Genomic DNA, 22478 nt, shown 5'->3' with positions numbered 1-22478 from the left:
GGTACTGTACTTGCAAACAAATATGCAGCCTTAGAACAGAGAGAGGTAAGGAATGAAACCTTAACGAGGCTGGCTTCAGAGGCAGCAATTGAAGTGAGATGCAAGGCACCAAGGCAACAAGTAGGCAAGCTCCCTCAAGTAACAAAGGACCAAATAAAGAAACGACAAAGAATTAATGTGTCTAACTCAAGAGATAAGATAGAATTTGCAGAACTGTCAAAACTGACCAACAAAGCAAAAATAAGTGATATTCGAAATTATAACATGAGAAAGACTGAAGAAGTCATAAAAAATGGACGCAGCCTGAAATCAGTGAGAAGGAAACTTGGCATAGGACAAACGATGTATGTACTGAAAGATAAGCTGGGTAATATCATCAGCAATCTCGAAGGTATAATAAAAGCAGCGGAAGAATTCTGTACTGATCTGTACAGTACCCAGAGAACTCAGGAGTGCTCTATTCGAAACAGTAATGAACAGTGTGCAGAAACTGAAGGCATGAAATGGGAAAAAGCGGCAGGAGAGGATGAAATAACAGTCGATTTAATCAAAGGTGGAGGAGACATAATGCTAGGAAAACTGGCAGCTTATACGAAGTGTCTATCGACTGCAAGGGTCCCAGAAAACTGGAAGAACCCTCATGGAATGTTACCCTCATGTAATGTCCCTCAAGGGGCCCTTGAGGTATAATAATAAACAACAGACATTAACAACAAGGTATTTTATTTGAGAGAAAATTAAGAAGGCAGGTAGAAGAGTCAAGATGCATGTGTTAAGAGCACAACATGAGGCACAACGCAAAAAGGATGTAAAGACAAGCATAAAGACATGTGTCCCACTTTTACTTCTTTATTTTCGGGGCATTTTTATTTCCGAAAGTTGTAATTTTTAAGATAAGTTGCTTATCAAATTTTTTGTAGGAGTTAGAGGCTGTTTAACACCTGTTCAAGGCTGTCCAATGGTCTGCTGTGCAGCAGACCATTGAACCTTTGTGAGGGACCCTTTCTACTCTTTGTAGATGCAGGGTGTCTGCCGACCGGGAAAACCGGGAATTCGAAGTCTGGAAATACTCAGGCAAAATTCAAGAAATTTGTGCTTCTATCAGGAAAAATTAGCTGTAACTTTATTGAAAGGGAACGGAATTTGTGTTAATGCTGGCGCCAGTAAAAGAGGAATCACAACGAATCGTCATTGACGCTGTGTCATCGGCACGAGGTATTGCCAGAGTAGTTAGCGACAGATTTTCCAGACGCCCAATTTTTCCGACATGCCTGATAATTCGCACAGCTTTGCGGCACCACCACATACTCCATCTTGTTACGTGTAGCTGATGTACAAGTCTATTTACAATATATTTACACGTAGACCAACGGTGGCAAAGATGGCGACGCTATATCAAGCGGGCCATGTCGTCTTCTTTCTCCTCATTGCAGCCACACTGTGGCGGCTGTTCCATAGCATCACCCCCGGCAGTAGAAGCACCGTCCCGGTGCTTAATCTACACATGCGCGGCGAAAGGTGTGTGATATGGCTTTAGTCTCGCCATGTGACCGATGTCACTTGCAGCCGACGATGACGCTTAGAGGTTGGCGGGGATGACTTCATATGTGACATCGGTCACTTGTCGCACCACGCCAGTGTAGCGCGACAGCAGCTTTTCTGAAAGGCCCACACGTCGAATGGGTGACCAGAGAAGCACCAGAGAACCCGGAGTAAATTGTACGTCGCGATGGTGGCAATCATAGAGGCGTCTCTGATGCTCCTGCGAGGCCTCGAGACAGGTGCGGGCGAGCTGGCGCGCGTGGTCGGCGTGTGCGATCGCGTCGCAGGCGTATACAGTGGCTGAACGTGTGGCCGAGGGCAACAATGTGTCTAAGGGCAACGCGGGTTCTCGGCCATATAGGAGATAGAATGGTGAATAGCCGGCGGTGTCGTGACGCAATGAATTATACGCGAATGTCACATATGGTAAGTGAAGATCCCAGTCGTGGTGGTCGGTCGCGACCTACTTGGATAGCATGTCGGTGATGGTCCGGTTGAGGCGCTCCGTGAGGCCGTTGGTCTGTGGGTGGTAATACGTGCTGAACTTGTGCTTAGTCGAGCAGGAGCGGAGGATGTCCTCGACGACTGCAGACAGAAAGCTGCGGCCACGGTCAGTGAGTAATTGGCGCGGAGCACCGTGCACTAAAATGATGTCATAGAGCAGAAAGTCAGCAATGTCAGTAGCACAACTTGTCGGGAGGGCTCTGGTGATTGCATACCGCGTAGCATAATCAGTAGCGACGGCGACCCATTTATTTCCGAAGCCCGAGAGAGGAAACGGTCCAAGAAGGTCTAGGCCAATACGGAAAAAGGGTTCCGGTGGGATGTCGATCGGCTGTAGACATCCAGCTGGAGGTGTGGAGGGCTTCTTCCGGCGCTCACAGGGCTCACAAGTGGCAACATAGGGCCGCACGGAGCGGGCGAGACCCGGCCAAAAGAATCGACGGCGTACACAGTCGTATGTGCGCGAGATGCCCAAGTGTCCAGCCACGGGAGCGTCGTGAAGTTGTTGGAGGACAGTCGAACGCAGGTGTGATGGAATTACGAGCAGCAGGTCAAGGCCGTGTGGATCGAGATTGCGGCGGTATAGTGTTCCCTCCTTAAGGAGAAACATCCGCAAAGAGGCGTCGCCAGGCGTTGACTCCAGATGGTCGATGAGGGCTCGTAATGAAGGATTGCGGCGTTGCTCGTTGCCGATTTCAAGCAACTGGGACACAGAGAAAACGCAAGCGATGGTGTCCGCATCAGCCGGGTCGTCGACGGGGTAGCGGGACAAACAATCGGCATCCTGGTGCAAGCGTCCCGTCTTGTATACCACGGAGAAGGTATATTCTTGCAGGCGTAACGCCCAGCGAGCTAGTCGTCCCGTGGGGTCCTTGAGCGAGGATAGCCAGCAGAGCGCGTGGTGATCAGTGATGACACAGAAGGGGCGTCCATACAAGTATGGACGAAACTTGGCAACAGCCCACACAAGAGCGAGGCACTCGCGCTCTGTGATTGAATAATTGCGCTCGGCGGGTGATAGAAGTCGGCTGGCATAGGCTATAACGCGATCATGTCCACGCTGGCGTTGTGCTAACACTGCTCCTATGCCGTGACCACTGGCATCAGTTCGAACTTCCGTTGAGGCAGACGGGTCAAAATGGGCCAGAATTGGAGGCGTGGTAAGGAGAGTAGTGAGCTGCGAAAAAGATGCGGCATGGTTAGGTCCCCAAGAAAATAGGGTGTCTTTTTTCAAGAGGTCGGTAAGGGGATGGGCGATGGTCGCAAAATCCTTCACGAAGTGTCGGAAATAAGAGCACAGCCCTACGAAACTACGAATGTCCTTGGTAGACTTTGGAACAGGAAAGTTCGTAACGGCACGAATTTTGTCTGGAACAGGTCTCACGCCTCTGGCGTCCACGAGGTGTCCAAGGACGGTGATTTGGCGGCGAGCGAAGTGACATTTTGATGAGTTCAACTGGAGACCGGCGCGGCGGAACACGTCAGGAATCACTGAAAGACGGTCTAGATGCGTGTCAAATGTGGGTGAATAAACGATGACGTCGTCCAGATAGCATAAACAGGTGGACCACTTGAACCCCTGGAGCAAAGAGTCCATCATTCGTTCGAAGGTGGCGGGCGCGTTACAGAGACCAAAAGGCATCACCTTGAACTAATAAAGGCCATCAGGGGTAATAAATGCAGTCTTCTCTCGGTCCATGTCGTCGACGGATATCTGCCAGTAGCCGGACCGTAAGTCGATAGAAGAAAAATAGGTGGCACCGTACAGGCAGTCGAGAGCGTCATCAATACGTGGCAGAGGGTACACGTCCTTTTTTGTGATTTTGTTCAGGTGGCGATAATCTACACAAAAACGCCATGTGCCATCCTTCTTTTTGACAAGTACGACGGGAGAAGCCCAGGGACTACAAGAAGGCTCGATAATGTCCTTTGCAAGCATCTTTTTGACTTCCTGCTGGATAACAGCTCATTCGGACGCAGAAACATGATATGGACGTCGGCGAATAGGGTTCGCATCGCCAGTGTTTATGCGATGGGTCACGACGGACGTTTGACCTAAGGGTCGATTGTCAAAGTCAAAAATGTCGCGATAGCCTTCAAGAACGCGGCAAAGAGCTTCAGCTTGAACAGGTGTAAGGTCAGAGGAAACCATCTTCTCAATGTCGACGTCAGTACCGTGCGATGACGTCACGGTATGGGCTGAGTGAGCTGTGACGATCTTCCACTGTGAATGGCTCGATCTCACCATCCTGCAAAGCGCTAACTATAGCCAATGAAATCCCCTAAGGCAGAACTTGCGCGGTTAGCGTGAAATTGACAAGGAGAAGGCAGGTGCGGTTACCAGTAATTGTCAGCACAGTGTCAGCACAGACCATGGCCCACATGGTCGGCAAGAAGAGGCAAGTCAAGGCGAAGTGAGCCGGCCGAACAGTCAATGAGGGCAGAATGATTGGCAAGGAAATCCAGACCGAGAATGAGTTCGTGAGGGCAATGCTCGATGACGGTGAAGAGAATGACGGTTTGTCTCTCAGCAATGGTGAGGCGGGCAGAGCACATGCCAACAATAGCGACAGTCCCTCCGTCGGCGACTTGTACAACTTGGTCCGGCGCGGGTGTCAGCACTTTCTTGAGCCGACGGCGAAGAGCAGCACTCATAATTGACACATGCGCCCCGGTGTCAATCAACGCGCACACAGGAACATTGTCGACGAGAACGTCCAAAAGATTGTTGTTCGTGGGTAAAGTGAAGCGAGGATTTCGTGCCAATTTCGTCATTGCAGCTTCACCTCCAGAAGCTGCACTGTCTAGTTTTCCGGTCGGGGGTGCGGCGAGTAGGTCGGAGAAGGAGCACAGCGTGACGGGGGCGAACGAGATTGACGACACGAGGGAGAAGGCGAGTGGGAGTAGCGGGGTCGTGTCAAAGGTGTCGCAGGTTTAGATGATGGAGCGGGCATAGAAGGGGCGAAGGGAAAGGACGCGCTAGAGGGGCGAGGGTGGTAATCAGGAGAATAGCGCACCGGAGAAGTCCAGCGGCTGCGGCAGTGGCGAGCGACATGTCCTATGCGTTGGCAGTTAAAGCAGATCGGCTTGTCGTCCACGGTTCGCCATTCGGAGGGGTTGCGCTGTCCATAAGAGGAGTAAGAAGGACGCGATGGGGACGTGCATTGCGAAAGAGGTTCCGAGCCTAAGAAACGAATGGATTGCAGACCGACATTGGACAACTCTTGACGGACGATGGCCTGGATCAAGGAGATTGTCACCGGAGAATGATCAGGTGACGGGAATGAAGGGGCCGCTGGTTGTGCCACTTCGACCTCACGACGAATGATGCGGGTCAAGTTGTCACATCGCGACGGCTGGTGGAAGAGGTCGTCACAGGATGACGTAGCAGCTGTGTTGGGAAGTCGCGTGATGTGGTGGGATACCCGGCGGCTTTTAGCATGCTCAAGACGGCGGCACTCCTTGAGGATCGTATCGATGCTGGTGACGTTGGTAAACACCAGTAAATTCAAGGCATCGTCAGCAATGCCTTTGAGGACGTGATTAACCTTATCGTCCTCAGACATGGTCGGGTCAGCCTTGGCACAAAGGGCCAAGACGTTGAGAATGTAGGACACGTAGGACTCTGTCGACGTCTGTACACGTGTGGCAAGGGCTTTCTTGGCATTGACTTGACGACCGAAGGGATTGCCAAAGAGGTCGCGGAGCTTCTCTTTGAAGAGATCCCAGCTCGAGATCTCCTCTTCATGAGTCTGGAACCATGCAAGTGGAGCTCCATCGAGGTAGAAAAGAACGTTCGCAAGCATAATAGTCGAATCCCACCTGTGACTGGTGCTGACACGTTCGTATAAGCGGAGCCAGTCGTCAACATCAGGACTACAGACTCCGTTGAAAACACCAGGATCCCGAGGTGGGGAAACGGCGACGTAGGTCGGGGCTGCAGGCGGAGACGCTTGCGCAGATGAAGTGCCGCCAGCAGGAGCCGAAGTTACATTGTCGCCGTTGCGACCACTGCGAAGCTCCATGATGGGTACGGGGAACGTCCACCTCCACCAAATTAATGTTACGTGTAGCTGATGTACAAGTCTATTTACAATATATTTACACGTAGACCAACGGTGGCAAAGATGGCGACGCTATATCAAGTGGGCCACGTCGTCTTCTTTCTCCTCAGTGCAGCCACACTGTGGCGGCTGTTCCGTAGCATCATAGTCAATGCATATTGCCCTGACTGCAGTTCTGAAATGGCATTAATCAAAGCCACCACCGCCGCCTCGAACCGGCACTCTTGCACGCAGATCCGCTGGCAGCCGTAGCCACCACCGCAGCAGCGTTAGGCCTAGCTGCTTCTACATTCTCTGTTAAGCTTCTTGCCATGCGGTGCCGTGTTTTTCATTGAAAGAATTCGCCGCTGCCAGCAATGGCTCCGACTACGCCTTTGTAATCCTCGCGATTGGCTTCGAAGCTCGCAGAGCACAACGCTTTGCGTAATGACAGTCTCCGAAAGTTAGCTTCGCCTCAGTACAGGATTGTTACGCGGTGAAGCATACGTGTGGGAAGGGACAATTGTCACGGGACACAGTATGTATTCCTTAATTATACACGCGTGCACCCCCGTCTCCTGTCACAGTATGAGCACCGATATGCCTAATAAGTGCACTGGCAGGCCTTAAGAGCTTTTTCGGACATGCCTGTGCCAATTTTAGCCCTTAAAGGCAGTTAAAGACATGCATTCATTTTTTTCGGACTGCCATTTTTGGGACGTTTTTGCAGACCCGAGGGAGTCCGAAAAATCGGACGTTGACTGTACAACTGACCAAGAGGACGCTTCAAATGATCCATAAGGTGAACGTGTGGCAGAAGGAGGATGAGAACAGAAAGGACCGACACACTGAGGAATAACGGAAAAGGAAACGTGCTGCCGCCTCTTTGAAGGAGCTTGAGCTCATAAAAACAAAGTATTGGCTGACGCCGAGATGCAGGTGTCCCTCATCCAAACCAAAATAAACTCTTCAAAGCAGTGAAACCCAACACTGAGATGTTGTGTATGGGCTGAGAGTGTGCCAGGACAGTTGAGGTTGATTTCCCCGCTGCTGAGAGAGAATCTTAGTTGTGACAAAGTTCAGGCCTCATACCGATGAGCTTGGTATCATTTCATAGAAATAGCTCATATTCAAAAATATTTACTTATGTATGCATCTTCTTTTCATTTGTATTTGAAAATGTTCGACTCAATTTGGAATGGGTTTTACCAATTTTTTCGCTGTGCATTTTACTAACACCTTTCTTCAGTTTTCTTTTTAAATAATATAGTTATTACTCCTTACTGTTCAAACTGCATTAAGTCATTTTTTTGTTTCAACGTGCTTTAGAGAGTGACAGCATCGGGCAACATGGTGTCAGCCTGTCTTGACATAAAACAAAGTTCTGGCTCATTCAGGGAATTTTGCAAAGGTGCTCAGGGAAGACCTGGAAAACTCAGGGAATTTAGAAATGTCAACTTGGTAGACACCCTGAGATGATTTCGATTTGGTTAGCATGCGACTTCTTGTTCATTATGGTCGCTGTTGGCTGCATTGCATTAAGCATGCGCCGGGACTGTTTGTTTTGCACGAAAGAAAAACACTGCAGGTCTCCTACCACAAAGTCCACAATCAAGCTGTCCACACGACTTTCTGATGGAGCTTTTGGTCGACCTGTTGCCGCAATGCAGGACGCCAGTGTTTGATTTGAGCTGCTGCCTACTAACCTTTTTTCTTCTGAAGCTTGGCCAAGCTCGGCTTCTTTTTTTTTTTCTTGCAGCTAAACTTCCTCAGAGCAGCAGGCTGTTTTTTCTGTGCTCAATAAATGCACACCAAAGTGTTTGCTTCAAGCTAGGCTGCATAGCTTCTGATATTAAATGAAGTATACATGCGGAACAGCAATCCCCTTGGGTAGTATGGTGAAACATACCTCTAGGCACTTTACATTGGATGAGGTACATCTTGCTGGTCGAGCATTCCTTTCTGCACGTACTGAACAGTAGCCTAATGTTTGTTAGTGCTGAAATATTCCGGATACAAAGGCCAAGGAAACGGTTGTGCTTGGTCAACCGACATGATTGTGTTGTGGCTACGTTGTTCGTTGCAGGAATAGAGCTCAGTGTTATGAACAAGACGGTCCGACGAAGCATGGCTTGACGCATGCATCCCGGGTGCCTCCCAGCGCGTTGATGGCATGTGTTGCATGTGGGTGCTTTTTTTCTGGCCCGGTTTTTCACTGCAATGGCGAGCCCCTTACTCAAAGTGTTGTGCTCGTGTATGTTCAAGTGCTCAAGCAATGTTAATGCCTCCCGATTCGCTGTGCTGTGCTATGGCAAGGAGATATCACCTTTCTGCAATAAATATATGTAATAAGTAGTTCAGGTACCAAGGCGAGTACAGGGTGATTCCACCTCAATATTGGATCTTGTGTTTATTAACCGCAATTTCTCTCAAGACAGTGTGGAAGTAGGCCAAGGTCTCTCTGATCACAACTTCGTATACGTTACTTTTCCTCTTGTTCCAGTAACCAGCCATAAAAATCCATTACTTAGTCACCTTAAAGACTACTCCAGGGCTAACGATGTGCGCATAATTGAACATGTGGAAACATGTTTTACCAATTTTGATGATGCAGATGTCGGCTCACTCTGGACACTGTTCAAAGAAATGTGTCGTTTCTGCTTAGATAATTTTGTCCCAACCAAGTCCAAAAAGGTTAACAAGCAAACACCTTGGATAACTCACACCATCATTCAGATGAAATGCAAAGTTAAGTGATTAAAAAAAAAACAGGCATCGGCCGATTTGACATATGATGCGCAGAACAATCTCGCTCAAGCTTTGCGCAGCTCGAGAGAGTACCATTACTTGAGCACTTCCTTGCCTAACTTTATCAAAAGTGACCCCAGTGAATTCTGGAATTAAAGCGGTGAAAAGAAAAAAAACAGTATCACATATGTCAGTTGACGGAATCAACGTAACGGATCAGAGAGCCATTGCCGAGCATTTCAATGAATTCTTCCAGAGCGTGTTTAGCACTTCCGTTTCAAACTCTGCATGCAAGACGACAGTATTTTCATATGCAAATGCACCCTTCATTTCTTATCCTGGAGTGGTATCTATGTTACTAAATTTAAAAACCAAAACATTGTGTGGTCCTGACAATATCCCAAACGTATTCCTACGACGATATGCTTTACTTCTTGCTAAATTTTTGGTTGTTATTTTTCGCACTTCTTTGCTGACTTGACAACTACCCAGGGATTGGAGGACAGCCCGAGTTGTACCTATATTTAAAAAGGGAGACTGCCTGATACTAGGAAATTACCATCCTAATTTACTAACTTCGCAATGCTGTAAAATTATTGAACATATCGTAGCTACTAGTACGTATAACAAACTTCCTCGAGGAACGCTGCATATTGACGAAATATCAGCATGTATTTCGGAAAGAATTATCAACCATAACTCACCTCGTCACATTATTTTATTCTATGGCATTGACCCTCAATAGACAGGGCAGGATAGATATGCTTTTCTTGGATTTTTGTAAAGCTTCGATAAAGTTCCTCATAGTAAACTCATTTTCAAACTTGAAACAATAGGCATTTCACAAATACTTGTTGTCTGGATTTCAGCCTACTTGAGTAATCGCAAACGATATGTTGATGTAGCGGGTCAACACTCGGGCTGTCTTCCGGTCACATCTGGTGTACCTCAGGGCAGTGTGTTAGGCCCTTTGCTCTTTATATTGCGTATTAATGATACTGTTTATGTTGTTCGCCTTGGTGTAGAAATAAGATTGTTTAATGATGATTGTATTTTGTTTAAAGAAATTAGTTCCACTAACGATTACAACAATCTCAACACTAGTCTGGGCAATATACATCAATGGTGTGTAACATGGGGAATGACCCTTAACACGAGCAAATGTGTCTGCCTTCCAGTAACTCGCCAAAAAAGTCCGCTGTCATATACATATCTACATATTAGGGTCTTCACCATTACAAGAAGTAAGTTGCTATAGATATCTCGATGTAATACTCATTTCAAACCTGTCTTAGTATCTTCATATTGATAATGTTTGTTCATCCGCCTTCCGCAAGCTTTGTGTCCTTAAACACAAACTTAAAAATGCTCCCACTAATGTTAAGCTGTTCTGCTATACTGCTCTTGTGCGGCCAAGACTGGAATATGTGTGCATTATATGGTATCCTCATACTAAGCGCAACATTGATTGACTTGAACGAGTTCAGAGAAAGGCCGTAAGGTTTATTTTTAATAAATTTTCAGCATTAGACTCATCTTCTGATTTAATGCAAGCAAATGGCATTCCCCTATTACAGGCACGAAGGCAAAAATTTAGATTAAAATTTCTTTCCCAACTCTTGGAAAACAAATTAGCACTAGATGCATCAACATATTTGTCACCCCTAACTAGCAGGCCCACCTGACACCACAATGAAAACGCCCTAACCCCATATTTTGCTCGCACAGACCTATTTAAGTTTTCTTATTTTCTGAGAACTATTAGTGAATAGAACTGCCTTATCAAAGCAAGTGATTAAACTGTGAAGTAACCTTTCTGAGCCTGTATTATTGTTGCTTTTTTTTTCGGTGCTGTTTCTTTTGTATTTCTTCTTTATTTGTATCGACCACCCTGCTTGGATCATGAGTCCGCAGTATTATATAAATAAAAAGAAAATATATGTATCAGCGCATTATCTGCTTCTACTTCTTCTTTTACTTTTTCTTTCACTGCTAAAATATTATTATTGCGATCACAATTGTATGGGCACGCCAGGAGAAATTACACTGATGGCTTCGCTGTGATGTTCTAGATATATACAATGTGTACATAAATATTTAATGAACTAAATAAATAAACATAAATAAATGTCCGCTGGCGGGATTCGATCACAGTTTCCTGTCGGTTGCACCACGTGCACTGTTGATGTGTGACGCCTGCAATGCAAAAAAAAAGGGTGAGGCGTGCAGACAGGACACAAAAGAAGAGAAGTGGACAACAAGAACGCCGTGTTGGCATTCGTGTTGTCCACCTCTCTTGTGTCCTGTCTGCACGCCTCACCCTTTTTTTGCATAATGAATCCTTACCAACTAGCTAAGCTTTCCGTCGTTCTGAGCCTGCAATGCCACTGCCGGTGCTCTTCATCGGGCCAGCATTGTCGGACATTTCGTAGCTGGCAGGGTGCTGTTACTTCTGTCCAACAGGTGTTGCCTTAAAGGGCCCCTCGCCAGGTCTGGCCATCTTGAGTTGAAAAGCGCAGTGCATACAGTGTGTTCTAACGATTGTGTCTGCCAAGAATTACATCCTTGCACACTGCAGAAAGAGCTGAAATTTCAAACCAAACACTTTTCCTCGTGGGGGCTGCGCTCCCAGCTGGAGAGTCAACACACAGCGCACAGGTGTGCCTACGCACATGGCAGTGCTGTGACGTCGCTCATAGTGACATGTGGCTTGGAGAATTATTCAAGGCAACAGCAGTTATTTGCTTGATCTGTTGCTTCAGTAGACGAATAAAAGTTGAGAGAAATAATAAAACCTACAAACCGAGTGTCTGTACATCATTGTTTTACTTCGTACTGTACCAAGAGAGATGTATTTCCATTTTGTCTACTTGTTCCCACGTCGTGCACTTGTGCACCCAGGGACTGAAACTGCCATTTTCTACCACGTTCTAGTGCGTAATCATGCTTTGTGATCCACTTTCGTCTTCCTCAATCTTCATGTAGTACTGACTTATACTGCTAGTCAGGTGTTCTCGTGAACAGCGCGCAAAATCGTGTACTGTGCAAAACGAGACAGACAACAGCTCACGCGTGAGGCCATCAGCGAAAGTGCACCGGGTAGCAAGAAAGCTAGGGAAAAAAAAGGGAAAGAAGGTCCGGCTCGTGACGTATGCGTCACACGATCCGCCAGCTCCGGTATGGGAGAATGCAGAGAAGGAATTTCACTAGTGGAGGCTAGACGGGGGCAAGTGGAGAGAAGGTCTATGTTGGCAATGACGCTCGCCTCCTGAAATCATGGGTTCGTGGTACTGACCTATTTCTATCTCGGCTACTAATGAACCAACCTGTAAAATTCTTGCGTTAGAACACTCCTATGGGACCCAACAACTTCCAGCGCATAACGAAAATTTGCAATGTGTCCTGGTGAGGGGCCCTTTAAGAGGAAGCTTCGATGCGTGGGTTGACTTCTATCTAAATACTTGGGAAAGGAGGAATCGTTTTTCTCAGCAACCACTACACCAAATTTGATGAGGTTTGTTGCATATAAAAGAAAAAGTTATACTCTAGTGACTGTTGCTAGCGAATTTTCAATTTTGGTCGTCAGTCTTTAATAAAAATTGTTGAAAATCTGTAATTCTCACAAAAGAAAACCATCAGGCTTACAACTTTAACTCGCCAATGAAAATAGGTGCCACAATTCTGTAAATTGCATCTAATAGTACAACTAAAGCAGACAAAATTGATGTATTACACGACTCAAATATACCTCTAGTATGCGAGTACGACTTCTTAAAAACCTATGTAAACAATGTAACAAGTTGATGCAAGATATAAATTAATATATCAAATTTGTCTGCTTCAGATGCTCAAACGAATGTAAATGACAGAACTGCGATATCTGTTCTTGGTGCAGAGCTACAAATCTCTAAACCTCTTGCTTCTATTTTTTAACTTGTGAATTTTTGAGACTTTCTTGTAAATAATTCAGGCCTTACATCAAAATTCTGCTTGCACCAGTCATTAGAATATAACTTTGTCTATGAAATGCAACACATTTCATTAACATAGGCCCAGTGGTTATCTCGGAAAAGTGTTTCTGCGTTTGACATGTGGTATTTGAATAGGTGGTATCAGAGTTTGGCCCGAGTGAAAGCTTCCCCTTAAGTGCCGAGTTGTGCCAAGATGTCGCACCCGTGTATACTTCAAGCAACGTCTCAGGAGTCGAAGTGGAACACATTGCCAGCTCACTATCACTGTCAGTGCTTCGGCCTTCGGGCCAAACTGCCAGTTTTTTTGTTAGACGCAACCATATGTGTAACTCGAACAGTAACTCTAACAGAGTAAGACAATGAGCAAAACGAGAACAAGGTGAAAGCAGGAGCCAACGTTTCGACAAGTGGACTTGTCTTCTTGAAGGCGACATATCTTTGTGGCATTATTTGGCATTGTCATCACTAACAGAGTAACAATTTCATTACCGTGCAAAAAGTGTTGGAAATTACTTGAATGCAAAAGTAACGAGTTACAGTTAGAAGTTACCTGAAAGAGTAACTGGTTAGCGGTAATGCATTACTAGTAACTAGTTACTGCCCAACACTGCTTTTAGCTAACTGTCCAGTTACACTGGAACATAAACAAAAGCAACAAAAGTAAGGCATATATTATTATTATTATTATTATTGCACTTCCTTAAGCTCAGTGTTGTTGAATTTCAGTGATGTTCAGCTGCTTGCTTGTCATCTTTTGACTGCCTGCTGGCTTCAGAATTTGTACAGTAGCAAAAAAGGAAAGAAAAAAGCATAACTTAATTTCATTTCTGGAACTCGCTGCACATTGTCGTTACACTTGTGTAGGTACCCAGTGTTTTGCATTGACTGGTTGAGATGGTGACAGTTTTTATGTTCTGCAGATAAGGAATTTTCTGTGAACGCAATTCTCTAAATTAAAAGCAGCCATGTCATTAAAGATGCCGGAATATATTTTGGTAGGAGTCTTTGGATTGTGACTTCTGCATTGCAAAAGCAATGCAAACACAGTTCATTTATTGTTTCTTTATTCCTTTCACACATTAAAAAGGAAAGTTACTAGTATTGCCAAATTTTTACCCCACGTTAAAATTTCTTTAATTTGTTTCACAGGTTTTGTCGAAGTGGAGACACCAACATTGTTCAAGAGAACTCCTGGAGTAAGTGCCATGGCTTCACTTGTTCACTGTATTTCATCGACAGGGCTATCATGCAATAAAAGTGGACTCCCATATTCATCTGTTCGACAGCTTTTAATCTTTGTTTATTTCACTAGGGGCTTTTTTTCACATTACCTGCTGAATCTATGCTCACCCCATTTTTCCAGGTTCAAAGTAAGGAAATAATGTGCAGTGACAGCGTTAATGTTATAACTAGAAAAAAAGTAGCATGACAGCAATCTTTGCCATCAGAAAACAAGCGCATCATTCAGAATGCACCTTCAAGGAACTGAAACTTGGGCATACTTAATGTTAATGTTCCATACTGTCTGCTGTTAATGACTTTGCAACCACTGTGAACAGGATGTCAGCCTGTGTTTTGACCAACCTATCCAGTGACCGATCATCCAGTGATGCACATGGGTCTCTCCGGAAGACCAAAAACATGTGGTATAGCTCTATTGCCACTAACTTCAGCAATGAACTTTTCTTTGAAATTGGCTTTCATAATGAAAGTGGCTTGTCATCATTACTGACCTACACAAAAACATGTTCTGTCACCGTCTTGTGATGGCAGTGGCAATGACATTGGTCTCGGCAGTACACTAGTTTTGGTTTGATATCCAATTGTAGTAGTGCATAGGCAATTTTTAGGCTCAATTTTTTGTTACGGGACATGTTGATGCCGGGTCAATAGGATAGCCATGTGGTTGGCTGCATGTCATGCTGAGTATGCCAGTTGATGTTGGAAACAGAATTTTGCAGTGCTTGTGAGGGCACCGTCTAGTAATGGCGAGTGCTGAAGGTGTTTACTGCAGAATGGTTCAGGGCTCTGCAGCAGATGTTTCCCTCCAGCTGCACATGCATGGTTTCATTTCTTTTTAGAAGCTTCGCTAATTGGGAAGGCACATATTTCTTTTAAACTCTCTAAGCATCAGTGTCTTGTAGCAGTGTCATTTAGGAGGTACATGAAATCTCGATATAACGAACTTCAGGGAACCGCGGTTAATTGTTCGTTGCTCTGAAAGATTGTTATAGTGAAAGCCCCAAAATTAACTATTCCGTCCATCAACCCATCAGTTCATAAGTTATCGCCATATGAGCTATCCACGAAAACGTTGCTGTTGGCTCTCAGCACGTACTGTTGCTATTTTCCATAGATTCCACTGCCCCGTACCACCGAAGCACCATACAATAAGAGTGACGTGCGCAATACAGAAGCTGGCATCGAGAAAACTACCAACAAAATAATAGCTCCTCGTTGCCTCTAAAGTGCAATGTTTTCTTGCTTTTTGTTTGTTTTTCACATTTCTTTCCATGGCACCGCAACTGTCTCCCTCGAGGCGGACATCTGAACTATGCCAAAGCACAAGCACGCGTAAACGACACCATCTGGAAAGTGCAAAGTGCGACAGTGTGGCATGCCCGCGAGCACAGAGGTTACATTTCACTGCATGGATGGCTAGTACGGCCGCAGATAGAAGCACGAAAGAAAGAGGCGTGCGCAGGAAGAAGGGTGAAAAAGCACACATTGCGGAGCGGGCACTCGCAAAACCTGATGTGTCGTCGCCTCCGCTCACCCGTATTCTTTTTTGCTTGGGTGCCGTCCCAGGTTTTCCTAACCCGTGCAGCGCGCCGTCCGCTCTCTGCACCTTGTCATTTGCTAGCCTACTGTTTGTTTCGGCTGCCTTGAAGAATACACGAAAATCTAAGAATCCCCAGATTTCAAAATACTAGTTCGTAGTACTGAGGCCTTGTTAACATCACAGGGAAACGGAATAACAATCGTTATTATGAAAAGTTAGGTATTCCAAAGTTCATAGTGCTGAAATATTTTTACATTGAAACTATAAGAAGTCAGCTGGGGATTTCTGAAAAGTTCATTAACCTGAAAAGTTTGTTAATGTGGTGTTTGCAGTAACGAGGTTTCACTGTACTACTCATATCATGTGCGTTGCCAACTTAATGGAAAAAAAGTTAATGCTCGCTAAAGTTCAAGGCAGAAGAAAACAAGGCCATCAATGCAAGTTGGATAGATGGAATTCTTCAAACCAAACATCTTGGCAGGCAGACCAACTGAAACAAAATTTTGGGTCACGTTTAAAGTCTAAATTCAGATACAGTAGAACCTCATTCATACGTGTTGGAAAAGATGCGAGAAAAAACATACTAACCGGGAAAACATACAATGTCACTAAAAAATTTGACAGACTCAACTGTAGTCGACATCTTCGTAATGCGAAGCGTTGCACGAGTCGTTTCAGCACGAGACACCGAAGCACGCCGAGCTGGTGGGGCCCGAGATTCGCGTTTTCGTTTCTGTGGCTTCAGCAAGCTTACATTTGTGGTCCCCAAATTCGGCCTGGGTCAGCAGCTTCTTTGAGCCGGAAATTTTGGCTGGAAGTTTTGAACTCCATGTGAATTGTTGCCGCACGTGTTGAACTGGTGGAGCCCAAGCAACCCAAGATGCATGTTGTCGTTTTTCTATTGCATAGTATTTAAAGACAGCGACGAGAAACCAAAACGAAATTGAGGTGGTGGGCAACGCCGAAATATGATGTGGAAACATGATGCTCATGCCACCTGCAGCGGGGAGTGGCGGTGCGTTTGGGTGATCGCCTATTAAAAGCATGTAGTATGCTTCCAATGGTGCTATGGCTTTCACACTCTGAAACAGATAGGTGAAGATCCTTATCTCAATAGGTCTGGAGGTGTTAGCTGTGAATATGCTGTGTTATGACCTGGGAGGGAGATTTGCTGGTACAGGAATAAGAAACTGGGTCTGCAGCGACGTTTTCACGTGTGATGAGTGGGCGAATGTTGCAAGGAAGCTGCTGCGATGGGCAGCTTCCCAACTTTATCGTGCACACCTCGTGCCTTTTCTTGTGTACGTGGGATCTAATAGCTGGAAAACGTGTAATATGATTGCAGTTTGATGATGTATTAAACATTGGTGCTGAAAGATTGTGTTTTCCGGGAATGTATGAACTGGTTAAAAAGAAGCATAACTGTAGTGGGTCATTTTTTTGTGTTCTCAATCATGAACATTGGCACCGGGAAATCATACATAACGGGATCATATCAATGAAGTTCTGTAGTGTAGATACAAAATAGCCTCTATGCAAAATGATATGTACGAAAAAAAAAAAAACACAAGTGGATATATCTCAAAAGGTTTGCAAAAGTAAGTTTTGTTTTTACACTGAAACTGAAAAAGAAAATGGCATCATTACTGCTCACCGGAAGTTATGCACGATCCAGTTCTTTCGAGTCCTCGGCATTACCTCCAAGATTCGACGGTGTCCGCATCTATGTGCAGTGCACTGAAAAATCTCAGATGCAACGTGCCGGGACTTGGGTCATACCTGCCAACTAGCAGTTGCACGCATTGTGTGCTTAGGTGCTATTTGAAGGCCGCTAATAAGAAAATTAGACAACTACCAGCCCTGCAGCTTTGCCAAAGTTGCTTATTACTGATTTGTTACCTATTTATCCAAAGTGAATTTTTGTTGCTGCTGACTTTTAAAAAGTGTCACGCTTGGCAGTATGTCTCAGTGCAGGTCAATTAGCCACGGTGCTCTCGGGAGTTGAACGTGATTCGACGAGTGCTAAGATCAGCAGCCTGCCATTGCTCATGCTTGTGTCCTGTTGGTGCAGGGTGCCCAGGAGTATGTGGTGCCCACTCGATTCCCGGGCCAGTTCTACGCACTTGTCCAGAGCCCACAGCAGGTAGAGAATGGTGGGGGCGCAAGGCCATTTTCTCCTATGCTCAGCTATTCTCATTTTGCAGTTTACTTGCTCACCAAGGTTGCATCATTGTGATTCTTACTTTCTTTGATTCAGTGAATTAATTTGTCATATGAAGGACTGGGCCCATGTTCGCAAAACTTCTCTTACACAGGTACCATGTTGCCGCAGCGTTTCTCATTGTCATGCCGATTCATTGTTGCGAGTGGCGGGCGCAGGCAAATTCTCGTACCAAAAAGAAACTTTGTGAATATGGAACCTGATTTACTTAGCAAATCCTTAATGACTGAGTAGTAATTGGCAAATATTTTGGATGTAGAGAGAGAGAGAGAGAAGGGAAGACGGAAGGGCAGGGAGGTTAACCAGACTGAGTCCAGTTTGCTACCCTACACGTGGGGAGGGGAATGGGGAGCGAAAGAGAGAAAGAGAGAACTTAGGTGTAGGATGTCTATAGTCGGGCACTCAAGTCTGTTGCCCTCAGGTAGCGAAAAAGCGCTCGAACTGCTTTCTGGGCTAATGAACTGTGAGGCCAGGCTCCCAAGATCTTCGCTTCCGTAAATGGCCTGTCATCCAGTCTATTTAAGGCACACTGGAGAGTCTCATGTTGATTATCGAAGCAAGAACAGTGGCACAGAAGGTGACTGATGGTCTCTTCACACTTGCACTTAGCGCACATTGGTGAATCCGCCATTCCTACGATAGCTGTAGGAGTTGGTGAATGCTACTCCTACCCACAGCCGACACAGCAGTGTTGCGTCACGTCGTGGAAGGTTCGCTGGTAATTTAAGTTTCAGTGATGGGTCGAGGCTGTATAAACGACACTTAGAGTTCTGTGGTGTGTGCCAGCAACCTAACATGATGGTACGAGTGAGACTGCGCAGCTCTCTTGCAGCGTCGACTCTGGATAAAGGTATAAGGAGTGTCGGTGAGCCAGCCTGGGCACGTCGGGCAGCGTCATCGGCGAGGTGATTACCAACGATGCCACAATGTACCGGCAGCCACTGAAATATGATATCATGTCCTCGTTCAGAAGCGCAATGGCAGGTTTCGTTGATTTCTGACACCAGCTGTTCATAATTGCCACGTTGTAAACTTCGCAAGCTCTGGAGCGCTGCTTTCGAGTCGCAAAATATCACCCATTTGTTGGGCGGTTCTTTTTCAATGTATTCCACAGTAGCGCGAAGAGCGGCCAGTTCGGAACCTGTAGATGTCGTTACGTGTGAAGTTTTAAACTTGATGACGACCGATTGAGATGGTAGAACAACGGCGCCCGTAGAATTTTTCGAGACGGAACCATCCGTATAAACATGAATTCGGTTAGCGTATGAACAATGCAGAAGTTCCAATGTGATCTGCTTGAGAGCCGCGGTGGTCATGCTAGCTTTCTTCACTATTCCTGGAACAGCAAGGTACACAGGAGGCTTCTTCAAGCACCACATAGGGGATGGCGTTCTTGTTGCGGGTGAGTGCCTCAGACAAAGAGTGCCGGTTAGCCGCAATTGATCTGGAGAACGCTTCCCTGGGTCTTTTCTCAGGCAAGCGAGCGAGATGGTGGTCAGGGACTCTGGATATATGGCGAACGTGCGCCCGGAGTGCGTCAATATCTATATAGGTCCTTATTGGGTGGTCTCGCGATGGCAATTGTTGCCACGGTTGAAGCATTTCGAGGTAGCCCCAGACATGTTCGAAGGGCTTGGCCTTGAATGCTCTGTAGGACATGGATGTTAGTTTTGTTAGCATTGGACAGCACTGGTGTGCTGTATCGCAAGTATCCTAGGAAGAGCGTCCTGTATAGTTGAAGCATAGATGCCACGGATGTGCCCCACGTTTTACCGGCAAGAAACCTTAGTATATGGGAGGTAGAAGTTAGCCTCTTCTTCAAGTATGAGATGTGGGGGCTCCATGAAAGGTCTCTGTCTATAATAACGCCTAGGAATCGGTGAGTTTTTGCGTAGGAAATTGGTTGGTGGTCAATAGAAATGGGGTACCAGGTCATGGGCTTGTGGGTAAAAGCGACTAAGGCGCACTTCTCGGTCGAAATGCTGAGGCCTTGCGCACGCAGGTACGATGATGTTAGGGTCACTGCTTTTTGGAGCCGTGCACGCACCTGGAGACGTGTAACTGCCGAGGCCCATGTGCATATGTCGTCAGCATATATGGAAAGGTTTACTGTATGTGGTAGAACGTCGGCAAGTCCAAGGATTGCAAGGTTGAACAAAGTGGGGCTAAGAACCCCACCTTGAGGGACGCCACGGCAAGTGTAATGGTCAGCAGTACGGCCATCTGCACTGTGCACAAAGAAGGATCTTTTGAATAGATAGCTCCGAATACACCGAAACATGCGTCCATCAATTCCATTATCTTCCAGGGCATCAAGGATGGCTGCATGCGTTACATTATCATAGGCGCTTTTCACGTCGAGGAATAGTGCAACCGATATACGCTTGTGGTGTTTTTCTTGTTGTACAGACGTGACTAGGTCGATGACATTGTCAATAGAGGAACGGCCTCCTCTAAAACCAGCCATGGCCTCAGGGTATACGTTGTGGCGCTCAAGATACTATTCTAGGCGGGTGAGAATCATTCTTTCCATGACCTTCCCAACACAGCTGGACAGCGCAATGAGTCGGTAGGACGCTAGGTCAAGTGGCGACTTTCCAGGTTTCAGGAGTGGTATCAAGCGGCTGGACTTCCACCGCTCAGTAACGACACCATCATTCCATGACTGGTTATAACATTCCAGAAGTCTGCTTCGGCCATCTTCACCTAGGTGGCATAAAGCATCGTAGGTGATGCCATCTGGTCCTGGCGACGATGAGCGCCTGCATGTGGCCAGAGCAGCGTCTAATTCCTCAAGTGAGAAGGACACATTCAATTCCGGGAAGTGTGTCGCAGGAACCTCACCCAGGATTTCGCTATTGATGGTGACCACACTGCCCGCAATCTTCACACAGAAATCTTCGGCTATATCGACCTGTGAGCGGCCTTGATGGAGGGCTAGGGCTGAGAATGGGTGGCGTTGCTGTGGAGACGAGCCAAGGCCACGCACCATCCTCCATATGATAGACAGTGGCTTGCGGGGGTTAAGTGATTCGCAGAACGTCTTCCACCGTTGTTCCTCCAGCCTGTCCATACGATGTTGGATTCTCTTCTGTATATGTCGAGCGACTCTAAGGTCATGAATTGACTTCGTGCGCCTGTATCGCCTCTCGGCTCTTCTGCGAATCGTTCGAAGTCGCTCAAGTTCCATGTCAAAATCTGTACGTTTTTTAGCGGATGTAAATGTGCACTTAGACGATTCCGTACATTTGTAATAAGGTTCTCAATGGTGCCGGTAAATCCTTCTTTGCATGCCTCTTCCACCTTTGTCTTATACGTTGACCACCTTATATATATTGTCGGGAAGTACAAAAGGAGAAGCTTCCAAATCCAGTGATACTTAAGTAGGTGGGAATATGGTCACTGCCATGAGTCTCGATGTCAGAGAACCATCGAACATTTTAACCAAGTTGCCGTGACACCAAAGTCAAGTCTAAGCAACTGCTATAGTTCTAACCATGCAAGTACGTCGGACTGCCATTGTTCATAATGCTAAGTTCATGGTCGGAAGCAAATTCCACTAGTTTCCGGCCCTTGGAATCTATTCTGGATCTTCCCCAAGCCAAGTGATGAGCATTAAAGTCTCCCGTGATAATCCAGGGTCCAGTAGTCGCCATCAGGATGTCTCGCAATCGGTCGCCGTCGAACCGACTATATGGGGATATGTAGGCGCCGATAAGGGTGAAGGCCACTTTATTCTTTGTAATGCGGAGACACACGTATTGGTTTCCATCATGAGGCTGCACCGAGCGGGGAATGTAAGTCAGTTCTCTACGGATGTAAACAATTACTTTGCTGGATTGCCCGCACGTCGACGCCATAAAGGCTTCGTATCCAGAGAGTCTTAGCGCTTTTGACACGTTCGGTTCACATATTACCACTACAGGAAATCGGTTCGTGAAAACGTATTGGCGGAAACATGAAATCCGTGATTTAAGTCCTCTGGCATTCCACTGAAAGATTGTCGCGCTACGCACTTCATCACGGAGTGAAGGCAGTGGAAGAGCCATTGTGCTTATGCAAGATTTGCAAGCACTGGGCTCAGGGCATCCAACACTTGCACTGCGCTTCGAGCTGTTGGCGTATTCGAGTTGCCCACAAGCGTGCGAATCGCATTTATCAAAGACTTGAGCATTGTTACAATTCGGCGGTCATGCTCTGTCAGCTCATCTGGGTGAGGGGTGGAGCATTGTGGTGCCTCTCCTTGTTGGGGTTTTTCCACAGGGCTTATCCTTGGCAGTGGTGGCCATTCCTCATCCACGGCATTCTTTTCAGATGCTCCGTTATCTATATGCGGTTTGGACACATTCTGCACTAGGGTTGGAGCAGATTCAACAGCGAGAGGCTGTGCGGCACGCGTATTCTTTGTGCGGAGAGCAGAATTCCTTGATGAGCGTCTGCGACGAGAACGACGTCGCCTGACGTCAGCAGCTGCTTCACGATGAGTCGACCGGTCCCTCACCATTTTCTTCAAGATGGAGAGTTCTCGCTTAACTCTAGGACATTCCTTTGATGAGGCATCGTGGGGCCCTTGATAGTTCGGACACTTATAAGTTTTTGCCTGGCAGTTGCCTGCAGAGTGTTGTCCTGCACAGCGGGAACATATAGCAGACTTTCCACAGACGGCG

General features: G+C 46.3%; 1 protein-coding gene across 3 annotated transcripts in view; it reads left to right on the top strand.

Moving 5' to 3' along the window:
• Positions 1-22478, top strand: part of AspRS-m (aspartyl-tRNA synthetase, mitochondrial) — a 160882-nt gene that overhangs the window by 48134 nt on the left and 90270 nt on the right. For all 3 annotated transcript variants that reach the window (XM_055064941.2, XM_055064940.2, XM_050168388.3), the window contains 2 exons: positions 13958-14004; positions 17662-17733. In XM_055064941.2, coding sequence (XP_054920916.2) covers positions 13958-14004; positions 17662-17733 — 119 coding nt within the window. The remainder of the gene's footprint in view (positions 1-13957; positions 14005-17661; positions 17734-22478) is intronic.

The sequence above is a fragment of the Dermacentor andersoni genome, chromosome 1 (assembly GCF_023375885.2).
Source record: "Dermacentor andersoni chromosome 1, qqDerAnde1_hic_scaffold, whole genome shotgun sequence".
NCBI classification, from domain to species: domain Eukaryota; kingdom Metazoa; phylum Arthropoda; class Arachnida; order Ixodida; family Ixodidae; genus Dermacentor; species Dermacentor andersoni.
Note: the sequence above shows the minus strand (reverse complement) of the source record. Positions and strands in the feature narration are given on the sequence as shown.